Raw genomic sequence first — 21,500 nt, forward strand, 5'->3', positions numbered from 1 at the left:
TATGAATTAGTTCCATATTTTTTAAAAATAATTTAAATTTATATCATGAATTGTTTTGTAAAAGTAAACTATATACAGGTTTTATAATATTGATCAAGTAAATCGCCAAAATTATTTATAGATATTTAAAAAAAATTATGCCTTTTTTAAATTTATTCTAGATCATATAAAGATTAATGATATGGATAAAATTTAGTTTGTTTATAAATTTAGAAAATTGTAAACATATAAAGACACAAAATATCTCCTAATACAAAAAATATTTTTGTTAATAATATTAAATTTAATCATATTTACAAATATAAAAAACGATAAGAAATGCTATAACATTTGTATACATATTTAATTTTCAATTATGCTTTAGAAATTTATTTAAGTAATAATGATGTTTCTATTTTATTTGTCTTTTTCTTGCATTAAACGTATTTTTAAATAAAAATTACTGTCGAAATATGAATTCATATTTAAACATCTTATTAACAAAGTTATATTATAAATATTTTCTGGAATAATTGGTATCATCTTGCAGCATGTAGCGTGCTTGATGATTTTATGTAATTTTTATGTCAAATACTAGAAAGGCGAATGCGTTATACCGATTGGTTTCTTATTATATTTCTAGACAGCCTGATGATCCGCAATCATTAGAGAATTTTGAAAATATTTTATTAATATGTGAAAAAATCTTAGACGCGTTTGTTTATTGATTTTATGTTTTATATTTTTAACAATTTTTTATATAGTTCAATTTATACTTGTAAAAATTATGATATTGTTATAGTCTCAGATGCTATAAAGAAAAAATGTATGAAACTTCATCAATATTAAGGCAATTTTTCTTATAAGAATACAGTGCTTCGTGAGAACTCAACTTCTGACAATGCAATCAGATTTATTAATTTATTTTCTCGACTTCAATGTCAAGTAAGAGTTTAAAAATTTTATATAAATTTGGTCTTATTTTAGGATATTTTGGTGAAAAAAGCCGAAATTCTGCAATTTCTTTATAGTATTTGTGATTCATCTTATATACCGGCAAAAGTGGAGGTTTAGAAATTTATTAAATATGTTTTTGGATTAATTTTTCAAGAATGTTAAGAATTCTTTTTCTCGTATGAATTTTTATGAAGACACTACAGATTCTGAAAGCTTTTTTTCAGCGATATCATCTAATTTTACTACAGCTTTAAGTAGTTCAAGACCCAAAAATTCAACCCCTAGATCCCTTCTTTTAAAAGCACCTTTAATTGTATCTCAAAATTATGGTATATTTTTTGAAATATTGATATATTGTTTAATAAATCATTTTAGATGCATCTGAATCTACACTTCTGAAGGATATTTCTTTTATTTTACAGGGAATAAGTTCATCAAGCGTTAGATTTTCTAATGAAGGATCCGCAACTATATCACCAAAGCTTCCATTCACTGTCGCTTCTTTGTTATGTCATATTGTTGAACTTGGATTGCTTTATAAACAACTTTTTACTTTTATTTCATTTTCTCATAATATAAAAAAGAGTATTGGACTTATTAAACAAAGTTTTTTTTCATGCTTAGATCAAGAATTGTCTGCATATTTAAACCTAGTATCTACTCTGGAAGTAGAAATTCGGAAGGACTTATTATTGCCTGATGATCAATTAAAAATGCGTTCTGTAACTTTAAAAAGAATTATTATATGGACAAGAGAAGCCTCTATGGCACTTCGATTAATGGCGTTAATGGTAGAAAATTGCAAAAGTATTGTATTTCGACAAATATGGGAAATATATTGAATTATTTAGACTTAAAAGGAGGACAACTTATTAATTGTATCCTCGAATTTTCTTCTCATGGAGATCCTTTCGTCCATGAATTTTCAGAAAAACTTATAGAATCTTTGAGAAAACCATTTTATGATATGCTAATAAAATGGATCTATGATGGAGAACTTTTAGATCCTTTTCAAGAATTTTTTGTTGTTGATAAAGGAATTGATACTAAGTTAAAATTGCAAAGTTCTATTAACATTGTCTGGGAGGGGAAATATGTATTAGATTTAAATATGCTTCCAAATTTTATATCCGAAAATTTAGCTAGGAAAGTTTTTTTAATTGGAAAAAGCTTAAATTTTATACGACATGGCTGCGATGATGATGAATGGGTACAACAACATAGTAAAGCTTCGATGAAAGGTTACGTTTTTTATATTAATTTTTTCATACTGTTGATAAGAACTAGATTTGATTTATGGCGATATAGATTTTCTTGAACACTCAATTGATGCTGCTTATTTGACTACTTCTTCTCGTTTAATAGGATTAATGTCTACAAGATTTTCGTTTTTTGATCATTTAAATGCTTTGAAGAAATATCTTTTATTAGGACAAGGAGATTTTATTGCTTTTCTTATGGAGTCTTTAAGGCAATCTTTCATTTTTAAAAAAATACGAATTTAAGTTAATAGTATTATAGTTTAACTTTAGACAAGCCTGCAAATATGTTATATCGGCATAATCTCACTGCTACTTTAGAATCTGCTATAAGAGAATCAAATGCTCAATTTGATTCACCAGATATAATTAGGCGATTAGATGCACGTATGCTTGAAAGATCACATGGAGAAATTGGATGGGATATATTTACTTTAGAATATAAAGTAGACTCTCCTGTTGACGTAATTGTTACTCCCCGTTGCACTAGACAATATCTTAAAGTGTTTAATTTTCTTTGGAGGCTAAAAAGAGTGGAATTTGCACTTAGCAATTCATGGAAAAAAAGTATAACAGGCGAGCGAGAGATTTTGCGACACATGCAAGGACCTTTATATAGACAATGGCAGAGAGTAAGGTGTGCAAATGCAGAAATGATTCATTTCATATGTCAGCTTCAATATTATATTTTATTTGAGGTTTTTAAGATCTTTTATTTTTTAAAATATTGATTGATAAAGGTTATTGAATCGTCTTGGGATGTGTTTTATTCTTCTATTTCAAAATCTGATTGCACACTTGATACATTAATTGAAGCTCATGCGCAATATACAATGAACATAACACATAAAGGTTTACTAGGGTCTGGAAAAATAGGAAAAGAAGGTTCACTTTTATCTCAATTACATGAAATTCTAAAAATTATATTATTTTTTAAAGAAACTTTGGTTTGATAATAATATTTTAGGAATTTTTTTTTCTAAAAATTTTAGGACCATTTCTATACTTATTCTCTAACAGAATATATCCAAAAATATCATACAACATTTAAGGCGAAATCAGAAACAAAAGTATAAATATTTATTTTTATGGAAATATAATTGATATTTATAGGATCATATAAATAAAGATTTAAATTTAGATTCATTAAATACTAAAACACCTGATGATCCTGGACTTATTATTGAAAAATTAAATAGTCTTGCAAAAGAGTTTCATACTCATGTCATTATGTTTTTAGGAGATCTTGTATATCAGTCAGATAGTGAAATGAGATTTCTTGGTGTTCGTTTAAATTATAATGAATATTATCATGTATCAAAGAAACATATTAAATAAAGGCATATAGAAAAATATAAACTATATAATGAACTCTATTAGCTTAATAGTATATATTTTAAACGTTTTTGTGAAAATTTATTATTTTGAAATAATTGCTTGAAAATTTAATATAAATAAAAATATTTAAATTGTATAATTTATTTATGTATTTATCTTTTGCACGTGTTCGTATGTAAATTAAAGCTTGGTTTAATAAAACTAATCAAAAATGGTTAATATAAAAATTAGGGGAATCTTTTTTTTAGTTAGAAAAATATTACGGATAAATAGATGAATAATTTTTCTTATAAATATTTCAATTTAGACATCTTTAAGTCCAATATATTATTATAAATAAGATTATATGAATTGATGAATTGCTAGTATTTAGAAATTATAATTATTGATTTTTAAATACTTAGTATTTCATTTTTATTTTTTGTAATATGATAACTTTTATATATTAATATCAATATTTTTAGATCTATGATTTTTTATGCATTGTTATTGCTTGAGCAACTAATTTAATAATTTTAGATAATAAAAATTTTATTTTATTTAAGATTAGCTAATTATTTTTTTACTGTCTAGATTTTAATGCCGCGTGAGAAAGTTAATGAGAAATATAAAGTCAATTGTATACATATATCTTGTTTAATTTTTTCTAGATGGCTTTTGTGTTATTTTTTGTTCATTTTTTTAGATTTTTGAGTATTTATACTATTTTTTTTATTTAATAAAATTCATTTTGTATAAGAATCGTCATAATTATATACTATTCCAATATTTTGTCTAAACATAGATAAAGTTTAGAATCTTTTTCAGGAAACCTAATATATTTTGATAATAATTCTAAAAAGTTTTATAAAACAGAATTTCTCAAGTTTATGCTTTAATAAATATTCTTGAAATTAAAAATTTTTTAAGAATTTTTATAGAATATAATGTATTGAATTGATTTAAAAAATTATCTTTAGTTCTTTTGTAATGAAAACTTGATTAATGTATTTTTTAAAATGAATTTTTGTATTTTTTTAGAAATATTCTTAATGCGCATATACATGCAAATTTATTGTACTTAATAAATCAGTAATATATGTTTTTTAAATGGATTATAAAAAATAAAGCTAAGATTTTTTTGGAAAAATTAATGAAATTTATATTATGTAATATCAACTTAGAATTATTTAAATATATATTAAAAAGTTTTTGAATTTATAATAAGTAGAGTAATATATTTTCATTAATATTTTTGCATTAAATTTATGAATAATTTTTAATTACAAATATAATTATTAACTCAAAATATGTTTATCTAAATATCAAAGTTATTTATTTTCCCTAATTTATAGATATTTTTAGTGGATTTGAGTCTTAATGATTATTTTTGTTACTATTTTAAATTTGAACATTTCTATGAAATTATATCATCAAAAGCATATTATTCAAATCTATAGATATAATTTACTTTTTAATAATTTTTAGGACAATAAGATTCTTTATAAATCAAGTAAAATTTTAAATTTTTAAAACCGTCATACTATAAAAGAAACCAACTTTAATGCAATCTATTATACAGCAATATAAACAGTCGTGAAAATTTTATCCTATTCTAATATTTTAAATTTGATTAAAGAATATAGATGTCTAATTCCTTTAATGTTTAAAGCTAAATATAAGCTTCGGAAAATTATTCTATAATCAAACATAATGAATTAAAAAAATAATAAAAAACGTTATAAACAAATACTAGTCATGCTTTTTTGTGATATCGTATGACATTGAAACTAAACCTTAACCTATAGGATATATAACGCTGCTATATATTAATAATTCGAATCAAATCACGATGTTATGTTAGATGTTAATAATTACTATTTAAATTTATCTGGATATTTATTGTTTTTGAAAAAAATATTTGGATGCGTACACATTCCCAGGGCACGTATCATATGTGTGTCACAATATGTTAATCCAATACTAAAGCTAGCATTTACCCAGCCAAATCCTTCTCTAGCTACACCCTTTATATCGATACCTTGATTGCCATATTCTGCATTAACTCTATGAGGATCCACTTCATTAGTAATATTGTATTTTTCGACAACTACCCCATTAAAGTCAACAAATGATTTAGTAACGGTATAAAGCCAGCGATAAATTATTCTTTTCGCTTGGTTCTCGTAGCCATATTTCATTAATCCTTTCCAAGCAAGTATTTGTTGAGGAGCCCAACTAAAAATATTTAAAAAAATTAAACAAAACTTTTTTCATATACCCATATGGATAATCCCATTGACGATTTGATTTTTTTGACTGGATGCGTTCTTTTGATTGCTTTGTGCCCGCAACTAACCCACCTAAACATTCAAATTTTTTGAAATTTTTTTCCATCAACAAAGCAGCTTGCTTAGGATTAGAACAGCCAGCCCATAAAGCCCAAAATGCTGTAGCACTTTCATATGCACTTTGGAAATTATTTACAGTTTCATAATCAAAATAAAGGCCTTTTTCTTCATTCCATAAATATTTATCAATTGCTTCTCGTCTTTTTATAGCTCGTTCTACCCAGATAGCACTTGATTCAATTTTCCCATCTGGCATAACGAATCTGTCATTAAAATATTTTTTTATAACATCCGCAATATCTGTTTCATATTTATATAAAAGTGAGTTTAAATCAATAGTAGCTAAGTTGGCACAATTTTTTTCTAGTCTAGATGATGTATCATGGCCACTTTCACGCACAGCTCTATCATGCAGAAAATATTCGTCTAATTCTGGTTCATGAACTTTTTGATAATTATATGCATATTGAAATTCCTCATATGTCATTTCGTATTTTTTTATATAAGGTTCCAAAATATACATAAAGTGACTCGCTTCTGTTTCTGGTGGAATTCCTAAACCTGTAGGTCTATATCTCGAAAGGCCTGTTACAGGATCAATTCTCGGAGGAGAAGTCCAAACGGTATAGTATTCTTTAATAGCAGATTGAAATGCTCTTTTAAGGAAGTCTAATGAATCTGGCCTATGGCTTATTTTATCATATACGCTTAATGCCATATCTGTAAGAAATGGTGGCTGTGATCGACAAAGATAATAGGTTCTGTTAGCATTTAAGATCATACCGTAATGCTAAATTATATTAGCTTAATAGTTTAGGGTATAAGTAATCTAACGTCAATTTCAAATGATAAATTCTCAACCATCCCCTTTGCAATGTCAACCTTGCCGTCAACAATGAGACCGAGTGCTTCAAAATAGGAATCCCATCCTAATACATATATATAAACATAGGATAATAAAAATGCATCCAAATCATACCATACATTTCGTTAAACCTTCCGCCAGGAACTATAAAAGGAACTCCCCTTAAATCCTCAACACCATTGCTATTAATATACTTTTCCATTGCTAAAGCTAAAAGACCAGGTTTTTCATTACTGTCTCTCATCCATTCCTCTGTAATCACCGGTGGCAAATATTCTACTACTAGACCAAGATGAGGTTTCGCCTTAGAGGCCGAAACATAATATTCATAAATATCCTTTTCCGTATGAGGAACGTATATACGAGGAACTTTAGATCCCAAACTTTTCGTATCCATACAAACAATTTCCAACATACTAGAATCAATTCTACGAGTTAAATCATCCCAAAAGGTCTCTCGAATAAGTCTTGATAGTCTAGATACCGGGTTTTCATTTAATCTTCTTTCATCTAATAATACATATGATCGACCATAGTCTTTTGCCAAAGTTAACTCTTGAAGTAGATTTGAAAGCATATATGTCCCCCGAATATCAAAATGATTAATTCCACTAGAATTAACCGTTCCGAGCGTTAGAACCTTGGGTCCAGAATCTTCTATAGTTATTTGCATATTTCCATCAGTATCTACTTAAAATTTATATAAACACAAATACTTTATAAAGCTACCTTCGTTTTTTAATAGAACCTCCATTGTATTCTCAACATCTATCAAAAATCTCCTAGGAACCGTATTGTTTTCATCTATTTATTAGTCTTCTTCTTAAAAAAAGTATAAACAAACCATGAGATGCTCTCCGGCGAATTGAAGGATTATAATTAGTTGATGGCAAAATATTCAAATATGTCTGGGCCTTCTCTCTCATAAGTATTATCCTCAATCTCTTCAATATAATACCGTAGAAAGTGTTCTATTTCTTCGGATAGTTGCCTTGACTGTTTCATCTGTCTCTTGTGTATAGTACGTATATGCCGGAGAAAAAGGATTCGTGCTTTCTTTCGGAATATCTTCACTTACCATAAACTTTAGGATTTTCTTTGAATATATAGCCTCCGTTAAGACCTTATTATAATCGATTTTTTATACTTTTTGATATCTTTTTTAACATTAAGATCCGTTAAAATAAGGAAATTGATAAAAAACAATTATATATAAAAACAAATAAAAAAATTATAACAAAAAAACAATATATTTAGAAAACACTTAAAAGCTAAAAATATTTAAGAAAGAATAAATAGATTATATATGTAGATGAGAAGATATATTATATTCGTGTATCATAATTTATAGTTACGGGACCCTATTTTAGATGATAAATAAAATTTGTTATATGTAAATCTTACGTCGTTTACTAGATGAACTTCCATCATTGCGCCAAAAATGCCATCTTTAATTTTATCTTCACCTAATATTTTCCGAAATTTATCTAATATTTCTGTATATAAAATCTTTGCCTCTGGCCCTTGTAGATTATTTAAAAACTAATGTTTCGAAAGATTGAGATAATAATATACCTTTTGCCGCTGTATGAAAATCAGGTTTTGATTTTTTTAATTTAGCTTGTAATGTAAATTGAGATACTCAATAAATATTAAGAATATTTAAGACAATTTGTACTGTTATCTACCACATAAAATTTCTCCCTGAATATCTTTAATAGTTTGACTCCATCTTTTTCTATTTTTCAATGAATTATCAAAAAAAAGTACGTTATTGGAAAATACTGTTCGCCGTCTTTCAATTCATCAAATATTTTTAATTTTGTAATTGTTTTAACAAGATTATCTGCATCCATGCTTGTATCATCTATTTCTTTAAGACTACTGATATTATAGTAAACACTTATATCCACCTTTACTTATACCAATAAGCACAACCAAACTATTTTAGTAAATTTTCATAAATCTAAGCATTCTTTAAAACATTATGTACCCTTGAGATATAGATGAAATTTTTTGATTATTTACTATTTATTATATAGGTATTTAAATATTTATAAGGAAGATATTATTAATACCAGTAACATTTGCACTAGTCACTCTTTGTATAACAGTGCGCATTGCTGTTTGTTTTCTTTAAAATTCAAACTTCGATAAAAATCTTAATTTCTATATATTTACAAAAATTATTTAAATATTTTTTATGTTTTTCTGTATAAATTAGATATTTAACATGTCATATTCCAGTTCGTTTTAAAGCGTGATATTATGTCAAGAAAAATCGATTGTTTTGATTTATACTTAAAAAATGTTAAATATTTTTGTAGAAATTGTATATTTTTTTAAATATTTATTTATATTGAACCAATTTAAATCTAATATTTTCTATTATTTTATTGAATTTAGGATAATAATATTAAGATAATTTCTAATAACATTTATTTTAAACGATGATTTAACAGCTTTGTGATTTTAAGCACACAAAGTACGATATTTTAAAAATTTATCTATCAAGATTTTTTGAAGAAATAAATACAAGAAATTGGTCCTATTTATTGTCATTACGTAATTGAAAAATTATAGAAATACAGAGGTTTTTTTAAAAAAATGTTAAATTAAAAATTTAATAACTCATAATAATAATATTTTTTTAAATAATATAAAACATTTATTTTAAAAATAGCCTTTAAACATCAAATTAATCCATGCAAGTTTATGGTCTTATATTAAACTATGAAAAAATAAAAATCTTAATAAAACATTATTATTTTCTATTTCGTTATGTAATATCAATAAAATAAACCTTTATCTTTTTTTATATTTAATAAATTGAAAACATACATTAATATCTTAGTTTCAATATTATATATGCATTAACAAAAAAAACTAATTCTCTTTGGAATACTTTATTTTTAAAAAAATAAACATCTAAATTCTATCATATTTAAACTGCTGTCTTAGACTTATCGAAAGTATTAACTCGACCGTTTACCCGGTACACAAATTGATGAAATATTTTAAGAAAAGTATATAAAAAGAAGTAGATAAACCTTATTATTTTTTTTCTAAATAGATATTGAAATTGAATTAATAGTTTATGACTTTTTGGGGGAAAAAAAAGACTAAAAAAACATCTGGATCAAAGCTAGACAGTATGTTATGTTAAGATTTAACTTGGAACTAATTAAAGATATAGATAATATTTCAACTGATTTAGAGAAGAGTTCCAGAAAAATAGTTAATAAAATAAATGGGTTGAAAGCAGAAAAAATAGCGCTAGCAGAATCATTATCTGAATGTTCATATGAGATAAAAAAAAAATCATTTTTTAAACGTATTTGTCAAAATAAAAAGGAAGGAATGCTTTTTGGGACACCGAAATTAGACAAAGATATAAAAAATACCAGTATTCCAAAAATCAGTGTCGATACAACTATTTATTATCCAGCATCAATACATTCGCCTTCTCGTATTTATGAAAATATTCATTATGCTTCTCCTAATAGTTCAATTTTTGACAAGTCACATGTTTTTGAACGCTCAGTAGATTATTCATCTTTAGCTTCTCCATCGACTTCTATATCGTTTACGCCGTCCGTTTATAAAATAAATTTAATAGATTCTACTCACCAGCAGCGCATGGGTATAATTTTTTTTATTTTTTATTTTTTTTATATTTTTTAGTGGATAATCATGTACCTACTGTTTTAGATGCTAGCATGGAGATTTTAAATGATTCTACTGACATGGATAATATCGAAATCGTTAGTATCAAACGTTTATGTTCTCCTGCACTTTCATCCGATACATTTCAACCAAAAGATTCTTTAACATCTTATACATCTTCTTTATATACTAGAGAAACTTCACTTAGTTTTGTTTCTTACGCTGATCTTGTCAATGTGGATTACTGCGAGACTTCTTTACCTGTTTTGACTTTATCAGATAATTCAAAGATCTTTACTCAGCGCTCAGATCCAGAGTATGTCTCCTTAAAACAAACTTTTTTAGGCACAGAAGTTAAACGACTACTTTCTAATACCGATAATGTCTCCAATATATAATTTGATCTGAATAATTTCACTTTTCGATTTTTATGATGAAGCAAAATTATAAATAATTGATATTATTTTTTTGAAAACAGTTTTTGTTGGATATGATATATGGAATTCTATTTTTGATATTACTGGATAACACCCTCTTTATAACTTAAACATATACTTCTTAAATGTTGTATATTAAAATAGAAATTTTATTGTCAAGTTTTTGGGCTATAATATTTAAACGCTTTAATTTTAATATATTATCTTATTCTATTATTGGAATATTTTTTGTATAAGGATTTTCAACAAATATGTTCTTTTTTTTTATTTTTAGAGCCTTCGTGAAATCTTAAAATTGACTATACAAGAAGTTTTAAAAATGATGGATTTAAGGTTATAAGAAAAAGAAAATATTAAGGAATATATTAAATGGATGCCATTAAAAATAAGTCCCAGTCGGCACCAGATTTTCTAGTTAACCCTATTATCAACATATCATATCTTATTAGTTTGCAACTTTTTTCTAGATTAATTACATTTATATTGAATCAATTGATTGTTAGAATGGTTACTCCTGAGATATTTGGATTTGAAATGGTCCAGATAGAATTAATTATTTCTGCTATCCTTTTTTTATCTCGTGAAGGTTTTAGAGTAGCTTTACAACGTCAAGATATTTTGAAACAGAGCAAAGAGAGAGAAATTGTAAACAGTAAAAAAGGGGTTATTGAAGATGATTATCAAAATGTTATAAATCAGGGATCGGTTAATTTGGCTTATATTCCGATTCCTATTAGTATTCTAGTTTCTATAATAGTTTTTTTTTCTTATATACGGCTTGCTAATGATTCAACAAAAAAACAACTTATTTTCAAAGGATCTCTTTTTTTATATGCATTTTCTGCAGTAATTGAGATTTTTGTCGAACCTTTATTTATTCTTGTGCAACAGAATTTTTTATATAAAATTAGAGCTATTTCTGAAGCCTTTGCAATATTTATGAAATGCATCATAACATTTATATTAGCATATTGGTATACTTTGAATGGTGACATTAAAAACTATGGCGCACTTCCATTTGCTTTAGGACGACTAGGGTATAGTATAATATTATTTTTAAGTTATTTCATTTTACTGTTAAATCGCTCACAAAAAAATTTGTGTTTTTTTCCGAAAAAGATTTATTCCCCATATGATAAAAAGTATGTTTTATAAAATTCGTTATTTTTTTTATTTACTAAAGTTTTTATAAGGGTATATCTTTTCCATCGACCTACTTTAATATTAGCAATTACTATAACTGCTCAATCGTTGTTTAAATATATCTTAACAGAAGGAGATCGAATTCTTGTAACATGGTACATGACGGATTTTGATCAAGGAGTTTATGCATTAGTTGTAAATTATGGTTTTGTGTTTCTATTTTTTAATTTATTTTTAATATTTCTAGGGTCTCTTATTGCAAGATTAATATTTAATCCAATTGAAGAATTGTCGAGGAATCTTTTTTCAAAACTCTGTTCAAGAAAAGATAAAGATAGTTATTTGTTAGCTCAGAGTATATTATTTGCTATTATAAAATTATACATAATTCTTGGGATATTTATTATAATTTTTGGTCCATTATATTGTGTAGCTTTTATAAAGATAGTTGCAGGTTTAAAATGGAGTAAAACACATGCACCGTCTGTTTTGAAATTATATATTTTTTATATTCCTATAATGGCTATGAATGGAATAACAGAAGCATTTGTGCAAGCTGTTGCTACATCAAATGATATTAAAAGGCAAAGTTATTGGATGTTTTTTTTTTCTGGATTACTTATGTTTATGGGATATTTTTTTTTAAACTATTTTGAATTGGGTGCAAATGGTGTAATTTTCATTAATATGATTAATCTCAGTGCAAGGGCTATTTGGTGTTCTGTTTATATTTATCACTATTTTGAGGTCTTAGTAATTTCATTAATTTTTCCTTCAAAAACTGTTTTTTTTTATTCTATTTTTATAGGCTATTTTATGCGATTAAAAACACATTCTATTGTTACAATATCGGACATGTTGATTAGTATAGTAATTGCGGGTTCATTACTTCTTATATGGTAGAAATTGTATTTTATCTTAATATTTATTAACATTAAAGTAGTGTATATAAAGAAAGGGATTCCTTAAAAACGTTATACAAGCAATATTATTTAGCAAAAACACAAAATAAAACCTTATAAATCAAAATTCTATATAATTAAACTAATATTAAAATGTTAAATATGTTTAAAACATAGAAAGATATCTGCGTATTGGATATAATAATATTTATACTAAATAGTTAATTAAGAAATATTAACTATAACTTTTGTCGAAAGAATATGTGAAAGTTGATTTCTAGCAAGAAATATTTTGCATTTGATAGTTTTATATTTTTTTTTTCAAAAAGGTGCTTCTATCTTTAAATTCACTAGAGGATAGGGTTTCAGAAGCATTGTCAAATCTTATTGTCATAAACAATTCAGGGTGTATTTTTAACTTTATTCAAAAAAAGAGAATCTAAAATTCATTTTTAAAATATTCATGACTAAAAATTTATTTTTTAAATTCAAATTACATTTACTATATAATAAGGTTATATTTTATTCTATAATAAAAAATTGAGGACTTATATAAAATATAAAGATTAAAGTATACATGAAATATTCTAGAAAAGACATAAAAATATATATAGGGATTAAATTAATTATTAAGAACATTCGAATTATAAATATATATTTCTTTATTTAATAAAAGAATCTAAAAAGGCTGATCTAATCAAATTGTAAGATTATAAAAATAAGATTAAAAGGAATTGATATAATATTAAAATCAAGAATGTTTTACGGAAAAGAATAGGTTTTTATACAGACTATCAAGTACAAAAAAAAGACGGACGAATTTCTTTAAAATCATTTTCTCAATGATTTAAACAATTTTCCCAAATGTTACATATTTTATGGTCAAATATACAAATAATGCATTCTTATACGATAAAAAAAGATGAATTGTCTTGTAATGATTCTTAGAAACTAAATACTCAAAAAGAACATTTTGAAAATTTTTGGAATAATTAATAATGATAAAAAAGACAAATTTCATTCATTTATAAATAATATAAATAACGATTCTAATTTTCTAACGGCAGTGTTTTTAAATATATGTTACCAGATTATCTAAAAAAATGAATAAATACAGATCTATTTTGTTGGTAAGATATTGCATATTCTAGCTATCATAATAAATAATATAGTCCTCTGATACTCTAAAACGAGACTATATTAAACAGTTTTATATATTAAAAAAAGAAATTGCTTTTTCAAAGCTTATTTATTCAATTTATAATAATTACATATTTAAGAGGATTATATCATTAATTTTAGAAAATAAAATTATATATAATATTTATTTTCCAAATAATAATTACTCATAAAACAAATTAAAGTTAATTAAAATATATGTCAATATAAACAGGCACTTAACCCTAATAAACAACTACATTTTTACTAATATTTCCTACAAACTACTAAATATTTTTAAGCTCCGACGACTCAATATTTAAGGTCACAAAAGTTACGATAAAAAATTAACGACCGTAAGACACTTTTAAAAGATGTATTTTAGATTTGTTAATTATTATTTAGAACTCTACAGGATCATGTAAATAGTATATATCTAGTTTAGAGTTTTTAATCGTGCCATAAAGCTTAACGTGGATGATGTGTAGAAGTACCTCTGCTTTTTTTTGGAGGATTAGTATCTTTTGATTTTTGGTTTTTTTCTTTGGAAAAAAGCAGAAAAAAAGAGATCTCGATGAGCTCTAGCTTATTTGGGCAAGTACCATTAAAGCAGGCAGTTGGTATATTCTGACGCGTTTCAATCTTTTTAATTTTATTAATTGGAATTTTGTAAATTTTTTTTTTTAAAAAAATAATATTATGATTTAACTTTAGATGTATGAAAAGTATCTGAATAATTGCTAGTATTTAATATATTAGTCTTCATCTTCAAGATATACATATTGGAATTTAAAATCTGGCTGTATAATAATTAATGATTGCATGAAAATTTGCAATATTACCTTTTTTCGTTGTACCCATGCGCCCTATGTTTTTTATATTAGTTATTATATTTTATTATTTTAGATTTACCTCAAAATCAAAATATCTATAGGTTCCTGACTCGTATTCATCTGTAATTATTTTTGGTTCTTCATGTCTTTGAAACCATGTAAGATACTTTTTATGAAACCTCCATGCTTGCTTTTTTAATTCTTTTGCTGCTAAATATCTTTTAATATTATAAGTATGATGCATTTGTTCAATGATTAAGATAAACTTACTGTTGATATGTTCCTTGCTGATAATAAAAAACAAAAAATAATGCGTCAATATCAATCTTTTCAAATAATTCTGGAGAATCGAATATTGCAGGAGGTACTTGTGGATAGTATGGTGGAACAGGATATGGTTCAGATGGCGTATAATATTTTGGAGATTCTGAATTTACAGGTTCCGGTGCAGTTGTAAAAGATATTTCCAAAAGACGATGTATAATGGATATTGGTGGAGGATTTAGAGTTTTTTGTTTGATAGTTTTTAATGATGAAACCAAATCTTTAAGATAATGTGGAAATTTTGACAGATCTGTTAAGCTCGAAGTGTGCGTTTGAGATTCGATAGATGATTTTTCTACCGGAGATATATCAATAGGTATTTCATGCGGCAATGCTTCTAAAGAGCTATCTGTATTTTCCAATGGTTCCAATATATTTTTTTCCTGATATTCATCTGTTGTTTCTTGTATATCAGATGATTTTATTAATTCGTGTTGAGGATTAGAAAAAGATGTCACAGGAGATGCTTCTTGTGATGCTGAAGATGCTACAGTAGATTCTTTTGCATCAGATGATGAAGAAGGAAATACCGTATTAGTGTTTAATGAATATATTGTAGATAATTGCTTTAAAGCATCAATTTGTGTTTTAGATTGTAATGCTTTTGTCGTTCCATTAGTATTTTGAGGAGTACTTGCATTCACTAATATAGGCGATCTAGATTTAGCTTTGTATGATGATACTGTACTTAAAGATTCTGTCGACTTGGTTCTTTCCTAAAAATCGGTAAATTATACTTTTACTAACGCTTATTTTAATGCTTACATCCTTATCTTTTTGAGTACAAGGAGATGTTTCATCTGCTAATGATTGCGTTTCTAAGGATGAATCTATTTCATTATCCAAAGTTCGTCCAAATATTTCACTTAGATTTAAATCGTCATATATATTTTCATCTTCTGTAAAATCGGTATCTTGGTTCGATTCAACATAATACTTAATATCCTCTTGAATAGAAAGAACCTTAATAATTAGGACATATTATTCATATTAAATGCTATACTTGTTCTGTTTGTAAATTTCCATTCTCAAGCAGCCTCAAAATTAATTCAAGCTTATCTTGATGCCACTTATGACGTTCTAACAAATGTTCAACACGATCCAACCTTTCCGATTTAATATAATCCTTATTCTTTTTCTTTAAAGATCCTTGTAATATTTCCGATTCTATTTCTAATTGCTCAATTTGTCTCTCGAGCTCATCAACCATAGAAGAAAGCCAATGACTCGTCTCTAATCTCTCTTTCTCCTTTGAATCTAACTTCAATCCTGCAAGTAGCCCCTCTTTACTAAAAGCCTTTGTTTTTATCTCCTTTTCACATGCTTTAAATCGTTCCATTTGCTTATTAATCATATCAGATATGTTTATCAAAATAATATCAAAAAAACCATCTCTATAAGTTTCCTATTCTCTTGCAAAGGCTTTTTGTCCTTAATATCATTACTAGACGCCCATGTTTTTATATGATCTCTCATTCTTTGAAGCTTTTTAATTTCTTTTTTTAGATCACCCTCAAGTTTATCCTTTTGAGACTGATTACTTGCTGACTGCATCTTCTCATAAATACTTTCAAAGGCTGCTACCCCTTCTGTAACCTGAATACCCTTAGTTATCTAATTATTATTACTATTTCCTACCTTTTTTAATGTTTTATCCACCTCGGCCTGTAATTTACGAGCAGTCATCTTAAGATTGTTCTTATTATATTAGTTTTCTTAAGAAATTTCTTATTATTCTTGACTATTTTTAAAAATTTCTTAACTTTTTAACTTAATATTTTATGTTTTTCTTAATAATTTTAAGATTGTTAGCGACCGCCGCTTAACCTCCAGTCTATCCAGTCTATATTGAATGGATGAAAAGGCTGTTTTTGGGCAAAAAATACGGGTTTAACAGGAGGAATTTGTATTTTTTGAGGGCTAACAGTGTTAATATTTGCTATATTTTTCGTATTTTGCTTGGTTTTTGTTTTTGAGGAATATTTTAATTTAAGATAGGTAAAAACATAGGAACGTGCTGTGAAAAAGATAGAGATGTTGTCAAGAAGATAAGAAATATTGAGAATTCGAAGTATTAAAATTGTATTTTATGAGTTGTTCGGTTAAAGGATGAAGTATAAGGAATTGGGCGATTATTGCACATATAAACCATGGAAAGTCAACATGTAAAATATTTTTTATTGTTTGGTGGACAGAGGGTTGATTAGGGGTTTAAGTAAGTGATAGGCTGTTAGAAATTACAGGAACGATATCTGAATCATGGAGGAACCGACAAGTTTTGGATAAATTGAAAGTTGAACGAGAAAGAGGTATTTAGGGTTTATTTGTATGGAGAGGAGTTATAATATGTATGATAAGGGATTACTGTTAAGGCGCAAGTGTGTAGTATGTTGTATGATTATAGGGGGGAAACATATCTTCTTAATTTGATTGATACTCCTGGACACGTTGATTTTAGAACAGAGGTTGATCATAGTTTAGCTGTATGTGATGGATGTTTATTGCTTGTTGATGCTTCTCAAGGTATTCAATCTCAGACGGTTTGTTTATTGAGTGGTTTTTTTTATTTTTAATAGCTTGTTTAGGTCGCTAATTACCAGCTTGCGTTATCTAGAAGATTAGTTATTTTGCCAGTATTAAATAAAATTGATATGCCTAATTCAGGTAAATGCTAATTATTATATTAATTATCTATAATTTTTAGAGCCAGAGAAAATTTTAAGTCAATTGAAGCAAACATTCAATATAGTTCCAGAAGATGTTATGTTTGTTTCTGCAAAAAAAGGAACGGGTATAGAAAAAATTATTCCTAATATTGTTGATAAAATACCTCCGTATTTTTTCTTAGTTTTTTTTATTTTTGTTGACTTTTAAAGGCCTAAAGGATCTTTAATGAATGATTTGAAATGTTTTCTTATAGATAGCTGGTAATTTTTATTATTTAAATATGATTTGAAGTTATTTATGCATAATGATAGGTATGATCCCTTTGATGGTGTTATTATTTTAGTTAAGGTTTATGATGGCTGTTTGCGTAAAGGAGATAAGATTCAAAGTATTTGTACTGGTTTAAAATATAATGTTACCGATGTTGGAATAATGTATCCTGACAGAGTTTCTACAGAATTACTTAAGGCTGGGCAAGTTGGCTATGTTATATTGGGCATGAAGAATAGTGAGGAATCTTATATAGGGGATACATTTTATCATGTGGGTAAAAATGTCAATCCTTTACCTAGATTTAAGGAATTTAAGCCTACTGTGTGGTTTTCCTTTTTAGAATATTATAAAAGGTTAATTTTGATAAATAGATATTTGTTGGCGCCTTTCCTGTAGATGCAAATAATTTTCAAAAATTAAATGAAAGTATTAAACATCTGCTGTTAAATGATAGGTCTGTATTTGTGGAGAAAGAGTCATCTAGTGCGTTGGGTCAAGGTTTTATTTTAAAAAATGTTGAATTACATCTTAATTTAATATTAGGCTGGCGCATTGGTTTTGTGGGAACTCTTCATTTATCTGTATTTAAAGATAGGTTAAAAAATGAATATAATGAAGAGGTATGGTAATTTTATTAATAAAGATTTAACGTAATATTTAGATAATTGTTACATCTCCTACTGTTCCTTTTAAATTGATATATAAAAATGGAAAAGAAAAAATGATTTCAAATCCATCGTTATTTCCTGATATTATAGATTTGAAACGTGACATTTTGAATTTAGAAGAGCCTGTAGCGGAAGTTACTATGGCGTTTCCGTTTGAATATTTGGGTGATGTTATTGAATTATGTGAAGTATATTTGTAAATCTTTAATTGTTATATATTGATATTATTAGAATAATAGAGGTATTCGAAAGGAAATGATATTTCCTTCTGAAGAGAATTGTATTCTAAAATATGATATTCCTATGGTTTTGCTAATTGATGACTTTTTTGAAAAACTTAAAGGTCTTACAAAAGGGTAATATTATCTATTATTTTAAGTAATATTTATTTTATATAGATATGCTACATTGGATTATAGAATTATTGGCTATAAAGTGGCCGATTTAGTTAAAATAAAGGTTTTATCTATATTGTTTTATCTTAAATTATTATTTAACGCTATTAGCTTTTAATCAATGGTAGTCCCATTGATGCGCTTTCTACAATACTACATAGAAGTCAAATAAATGCAAAAGGAAAAGAGTTTGTCAGGCATTTGAAATCTTTAATTAAAAAGCAGTTATTTGAGGTTTACTAGATTTATTAATTTCGAAAAGGATTAAAAAATATAGGTAATAATACAAGCAGTGGTAGAAAATAGAATTATAGCTCGCGAAACAATAAAACCGTTAAAAAAAGCTGTAACAGCTAAATGGTTTGTAATACTATTTATTTTATTTTTTCATTAATTATAAAAGTTATGGAGGAGATATTACGTATAAAATAATAAATTATGTCCATTTAGAATTTTAATGCTAATTAGTCGCAAAATGAAACTTTTATCTAAACAAAAAGAGGGTAAAAAAAAATTAAAAGATATTGGTAATGTAATTGTTGATCATACTGTATGTATTTTTAATTATGTTTCTTACACTAAATTTTAAAGGTATTTCAAAGATTTTTGGAAAAATATACATAGAATCACCGCTTCAAATCATATATTTAATCTAATATTTATATTAAATTCCACTCTAGAAAATTAAATAAACGTATATACAAGTTAATCATCTGCTAATTTATATGCTACTTGCAAATCTACTTTATGGATATCAGTGCTAAAACTTCGTAGTTTTACTTGTTCTGCATTACTAATTTCACGTGCATCACTGTCACCCCATTCATCAGGAACCTCTGAGTTACAATCTGTATATACTAAAACATTAAATGTACATCTCCCCTCAAACTGTGGGAGAAATGTTACAGATGCTGTGATTTGTCGAATAATTGCTTGAATTTCTGTATGAATCTCTTTTTCCGATTTTTCTACATCACTGTCGTTCTTAGTTCTATATATATTTATTAAAAATAAATCATTTTTATGCTTTTAGTACAACAATTTCTTGTTTTCCACATTATCGTCTTTGAATATTTCAACATCAAATTGCCATCGTTCTAAAACTTCCAATGTATCTTTTGAAACAATGGCTATCACTAGTTTTGATATTTTCCCATCTTCTATCCATTCTTTTTATAATATTAGACATTTTTTAAAAGAAAAAAAATAATTACTATGAAGCTGTTTTATTATCTTTCGTATATACGCCTTGACTTCAGTATCTGTAGTTACCAGCATATTAAGTCCATATTTTTTAACCATTTTAAAATCATCTGCAGGATATACTCCTCTCTGATACAATATACTTGTTTTTTTTAAAAAATTATTTTAATTAAGATAAATTATTACCTATTAATACTGTATTCTAGAATATAAAATTAGATAGACTTAATAAAATAGAATCATATCAACCAAAGAATTCACTAACAATCTTAGATGATCCCTTTAGAGATAACGTAGACCGTGTAGGAGCTGTATTTGTTTCAGTCATATGTAAACCTTTAACCCTGATTGTTAAATAATTAAAACTTTAGATTTTCATTTAAATATTGCTTCGAATAATTTTTGTTTAATAAGATTAAGTATAAAAATATCTTTTGCTAAAATAAAGACATTTTAGCAAGTTTTTAATATTTTTAAGAATTTTTTAAAAAAATTGTATAATAAATGGCTAAAAATGTATTTTTATTAAATAAATAGATCAAAATAAGGCATGCAAAATATATTGGAGTTTAAAATGAAAATTAAATTTTAAAACGAGCTAAAAAATTTTAATACAAATATTATAAAATAATAAGCATAAAAATAAATTAAAAAGTATTTGAAATATTAAATAGAGTCTAGGGAATCTTCTTTATTCAAGAATTATACATTTATAATAAATATTATTTATTTATTTCTGAAAAATAGCTATAAATGGGAGAAAAAAGGAAAACTAGTCAATTTAAAATAGTATTTTTTTTGATAAAAAATATCATTTAACTCTTGTTTACAATGAATTTTTGTTTTAAAAAAACACGTATTTCAGAATATATTCAGCAGCCAAAATGTCAATATTCTTAACATTGGTTCCTTGTTTTATACTAATATTCATTATTTTTATCAATTCAACTTATTTTTTTGTATAATTTCATTTTTTAAAAATACTTAATTAATAGTAATATAGATGTTTAATAATCTAAAATTGATAATGTCGGCATTTTTAATTTTTAAACGGCTAATATCCGTCTTTAATTTTGGTACTGAAAAATATCGTTTTTATTAAC

The 21,500-nt window shown here is 25.8% G+C and overlaps 8 protein-coding genes across 8 annotated transcripts; 4 read left to right on the top strand and 4 right to left on the bottom strand.

The window, feature by feature from the left end:
- Positions 1 to 517: 517 nt before the first annotated feature.
- On the top strand, positions 518 to 3,577 carry T552_03119 (hypothetical protein). The gene is made up of 12 exons (XM_018371634.1): positions 518 to 694; positions 744 to 805; positions 854 to 924; positions 967 to 1,047; positions 1,091 to 1,265; positions 1,312 to 1,743; positions 1,788 to 2,177; positions 2,224 to 2,407; positions 2,458 to 2,893; positions 2,936 to 3,142; positions 3,188 to 3,265; positions 3,309 to 3,577. The coding sequence occupies exons 1-12, from the start codon at positions 564 to 566 to the stop codon at positions 3,531 to 3,533; spliced, it is 2,472 nt and encodes an 823-aa protein (XP_018224426.1). The 5' UTR covers positions 518 to 563; the 3' UTR covers positions 3,534 to 3,577.
- Positions 3,578 to 5,343: 1,766 nt separating this feature from the next.
- T552_03120 (hypothetical protein) lies at positions 5,344 to 7,855 on the bottom strand. The gene is made up of 7 exons (XM_018371635.1): positions 7,687 to 7,855; positions 7,573 to 7,642; positions 7,458 to 7,532; positions 6,843 to 7,415; positions 6,698 to 6,792; positions 5,794 to 6,653; positions 5,344 to 5,750 (listed from the first exon to the last, which is right to left on the bottom strand). Exons 1-7 carry the CDS (start codon positions 7,807 to 7,809, stop codon positions 5,390 to 5,392), a joined length of 2,157 nt encoding a protein of 718 aa, XP_018224427.1. The 5' UTR covers positions 7,810 to 7,855; the 3' UTR covers positions 5,344 to 5,389.
- Positions 7,856 to 8,011: 156 nt separating this feature from the next.
- Positions 8,012 to 8,894, bottom strand: T552_03121 (D-tyrosyl-tRNA(Tyr) deacylase). Its single transcript, XM_018371636.1, has 8 exons — positions 8,807 to 8,894; positions 8,722 to 8,755; positions 8,642 to 8,670; positions 8,514 to 8,595; positions 8,417 to 8,466; positions 8,304 to 8,369; positions 8,133 to 8,251; positions 8,012 to 8,089 (listed from the first exon to the last, which is right to left on the bottom strand). The coding sequence occupies exons 1-8, from the start codon at positions 8,847 to 8,849 to the stop codon at positions 8,054 to 8,056; spliced, it is 459 nt and encodes a 152-aa protein (XP_018224428.1). The 5' UTR covers positions 8,850 to 8,894; the 3' UTR covers positions 8,012 to 8,053.
- An 836-nt stretch (positions 8,895 to 9,730) lies between these two features.
- T552_03122 (hypothetical protein) lies at positions 9,731 to 10,835 on the top strand. The gene is made up of 4 exons (XM_018371637.1): positions 9,731 to 9,768; positions 9,823 to 9,880; positions 9,925 to 10,371; positions 10,413 to 10,835. Exons 2-4 carry the CDS (start codon positions 9,826 to 9,828, stop codon positions 10,790 to 10,792), a joined length of 882 nt encoding a protein of 293 aa, XP_018224429.1. The 5' UTR covers positions 9,731 to 9,768; positions 9,823 to 9,825; the 3' UTR covers positions 10,793 to 10,835.
- Positions 10,836 to 11,200: 365 nt separating this feature from the next.
- T552_03123 (hypothetical protein) lies at positions 11,201 to 12,877 on the top strand (the record flags this gene model as incomplete). Its single annotated transcript, XM_018371638.1, has 4 exons — positions 11,201 to 11,868; positions 11,893 to 11,973; positions 12,025 to 12,179; positions 12,222 to 12,877. The coding sequence occupies 4 exons, from the start codon at positions 11,201 to 11,203 to the stop codon at positions 12,875 to 12,877; spliced, it is 1,560 nt and encodes a 519-aa protein (XP_018224430.1).
- A 1,868-nt stretch (positions 12,878 to 14,745) lies between these two features.
- T552_03124 (hypothetical protein) lies at positions 14,746 to 16,933 on the bottom strand. Its single transcript, XM_018371639.1, has 8 exons — positions 16,830 to 16,933; positions 16,581 to 16,787; positions 16,195 to 16,533; positions 15,957 to 16,154; positions 15,138 to 15,907; positions 14,947 to 15,085; positions 14,877 to 14,900; positions 14,746 to 14,834 (listed from the first exon to the last, which is right to left on the bottom strand). Exons 1-8 carry the CDS (start codon positions 16,875 to 16,877, stop codon positions 14,790 to 14,792), a joined length of 1,770 nt encoding a protein of 589 aa, XP_018224431.1. The 5' UTR covers positions 16,878 to 16,933; the 3' UTR covers positions 14,746 to 14,789.
- A 367-nt stretch (positions 16,934 to 17,300) lies between these two features.
- Positions 17,301 to 19,818, top strand: T552_03125 (GTP-binding protein LepA; the record flags this gene model as incomplete). Its single annotated transcript, XM_018371640.1, has 17 exons — positions 17,301 to 17,356; positions 17,418 to 17,500; positions 17,550 to 17,731; positions 17,777 to 17,855; positions 17,896 to 18,025; positions 18,068 to 18,118; positions 18,170 to 18,452; positions 18,503 to 18,629; positions 18,675 to 18,751; positions 18,793 to 18,987; positions 19,031 to 19,155; positions 19,198 to 19,258; positions 19,306 to 19,428; positions 19,472 to 19,554; positions 19,598 to 19,615; positions 19,663 to 19,744; positions 19,786 to 19,818. The coding sequence occupies 17 exons, from the start codon at positions 17,301 to 17,303 to the stop codon at positions 19,816 to 19,818; spliced, it is 1,788 nt and encodes a 595-aa protein (XP_018224432.1).
- Positions 19,819 to 19,854: 36 nt separating this feature from the next.
- T552_03126 (hypothetical protein) lies at positions 19,855 to 20,771 on the bottom strand. Its single transcript, XM_018371641.1, has 5 exons — positions 20,647 to 20,771; positions 20,584 to 20,599; positions 20,409 to 20,539; positions 20,234 to 20,363; positions 19,855 to 20,185 (listed from the first exon to the last, which is right to left on the bottom strand). Exons 1-5 carry the CDS (start codon positions 20,723 to 20,725, stop codon positions 19,900 to 19,902), a joined length of 642 nt encoding a protein of 213 aa, XP_018224433.1. The 5' UTR covers positions 20,726 to 20,771; the 3' UTR covers positions 19,855 to 19,899.
- Between the last annotated feature and the right edge of the window lie 729 nt (positions 20,772 to 21,500).

The sequence above is a fragment of the Pneumocystis carinii genome (genome assembly GCF_001477545.1).
Source record: "Pneumocystis carinii B80 chromosome Unknown supercont1.15, whole genome shotgun sequence".
In the NCBI taxonomy this organism is placed as follows: domain Eukaryota; kingdom Fungi; phylum Ascomycota; class Pneumocystomycetes; order Pneumocystales; family Pneumocystaceae; genus Pneumocystis; species Pneumocystis carinii.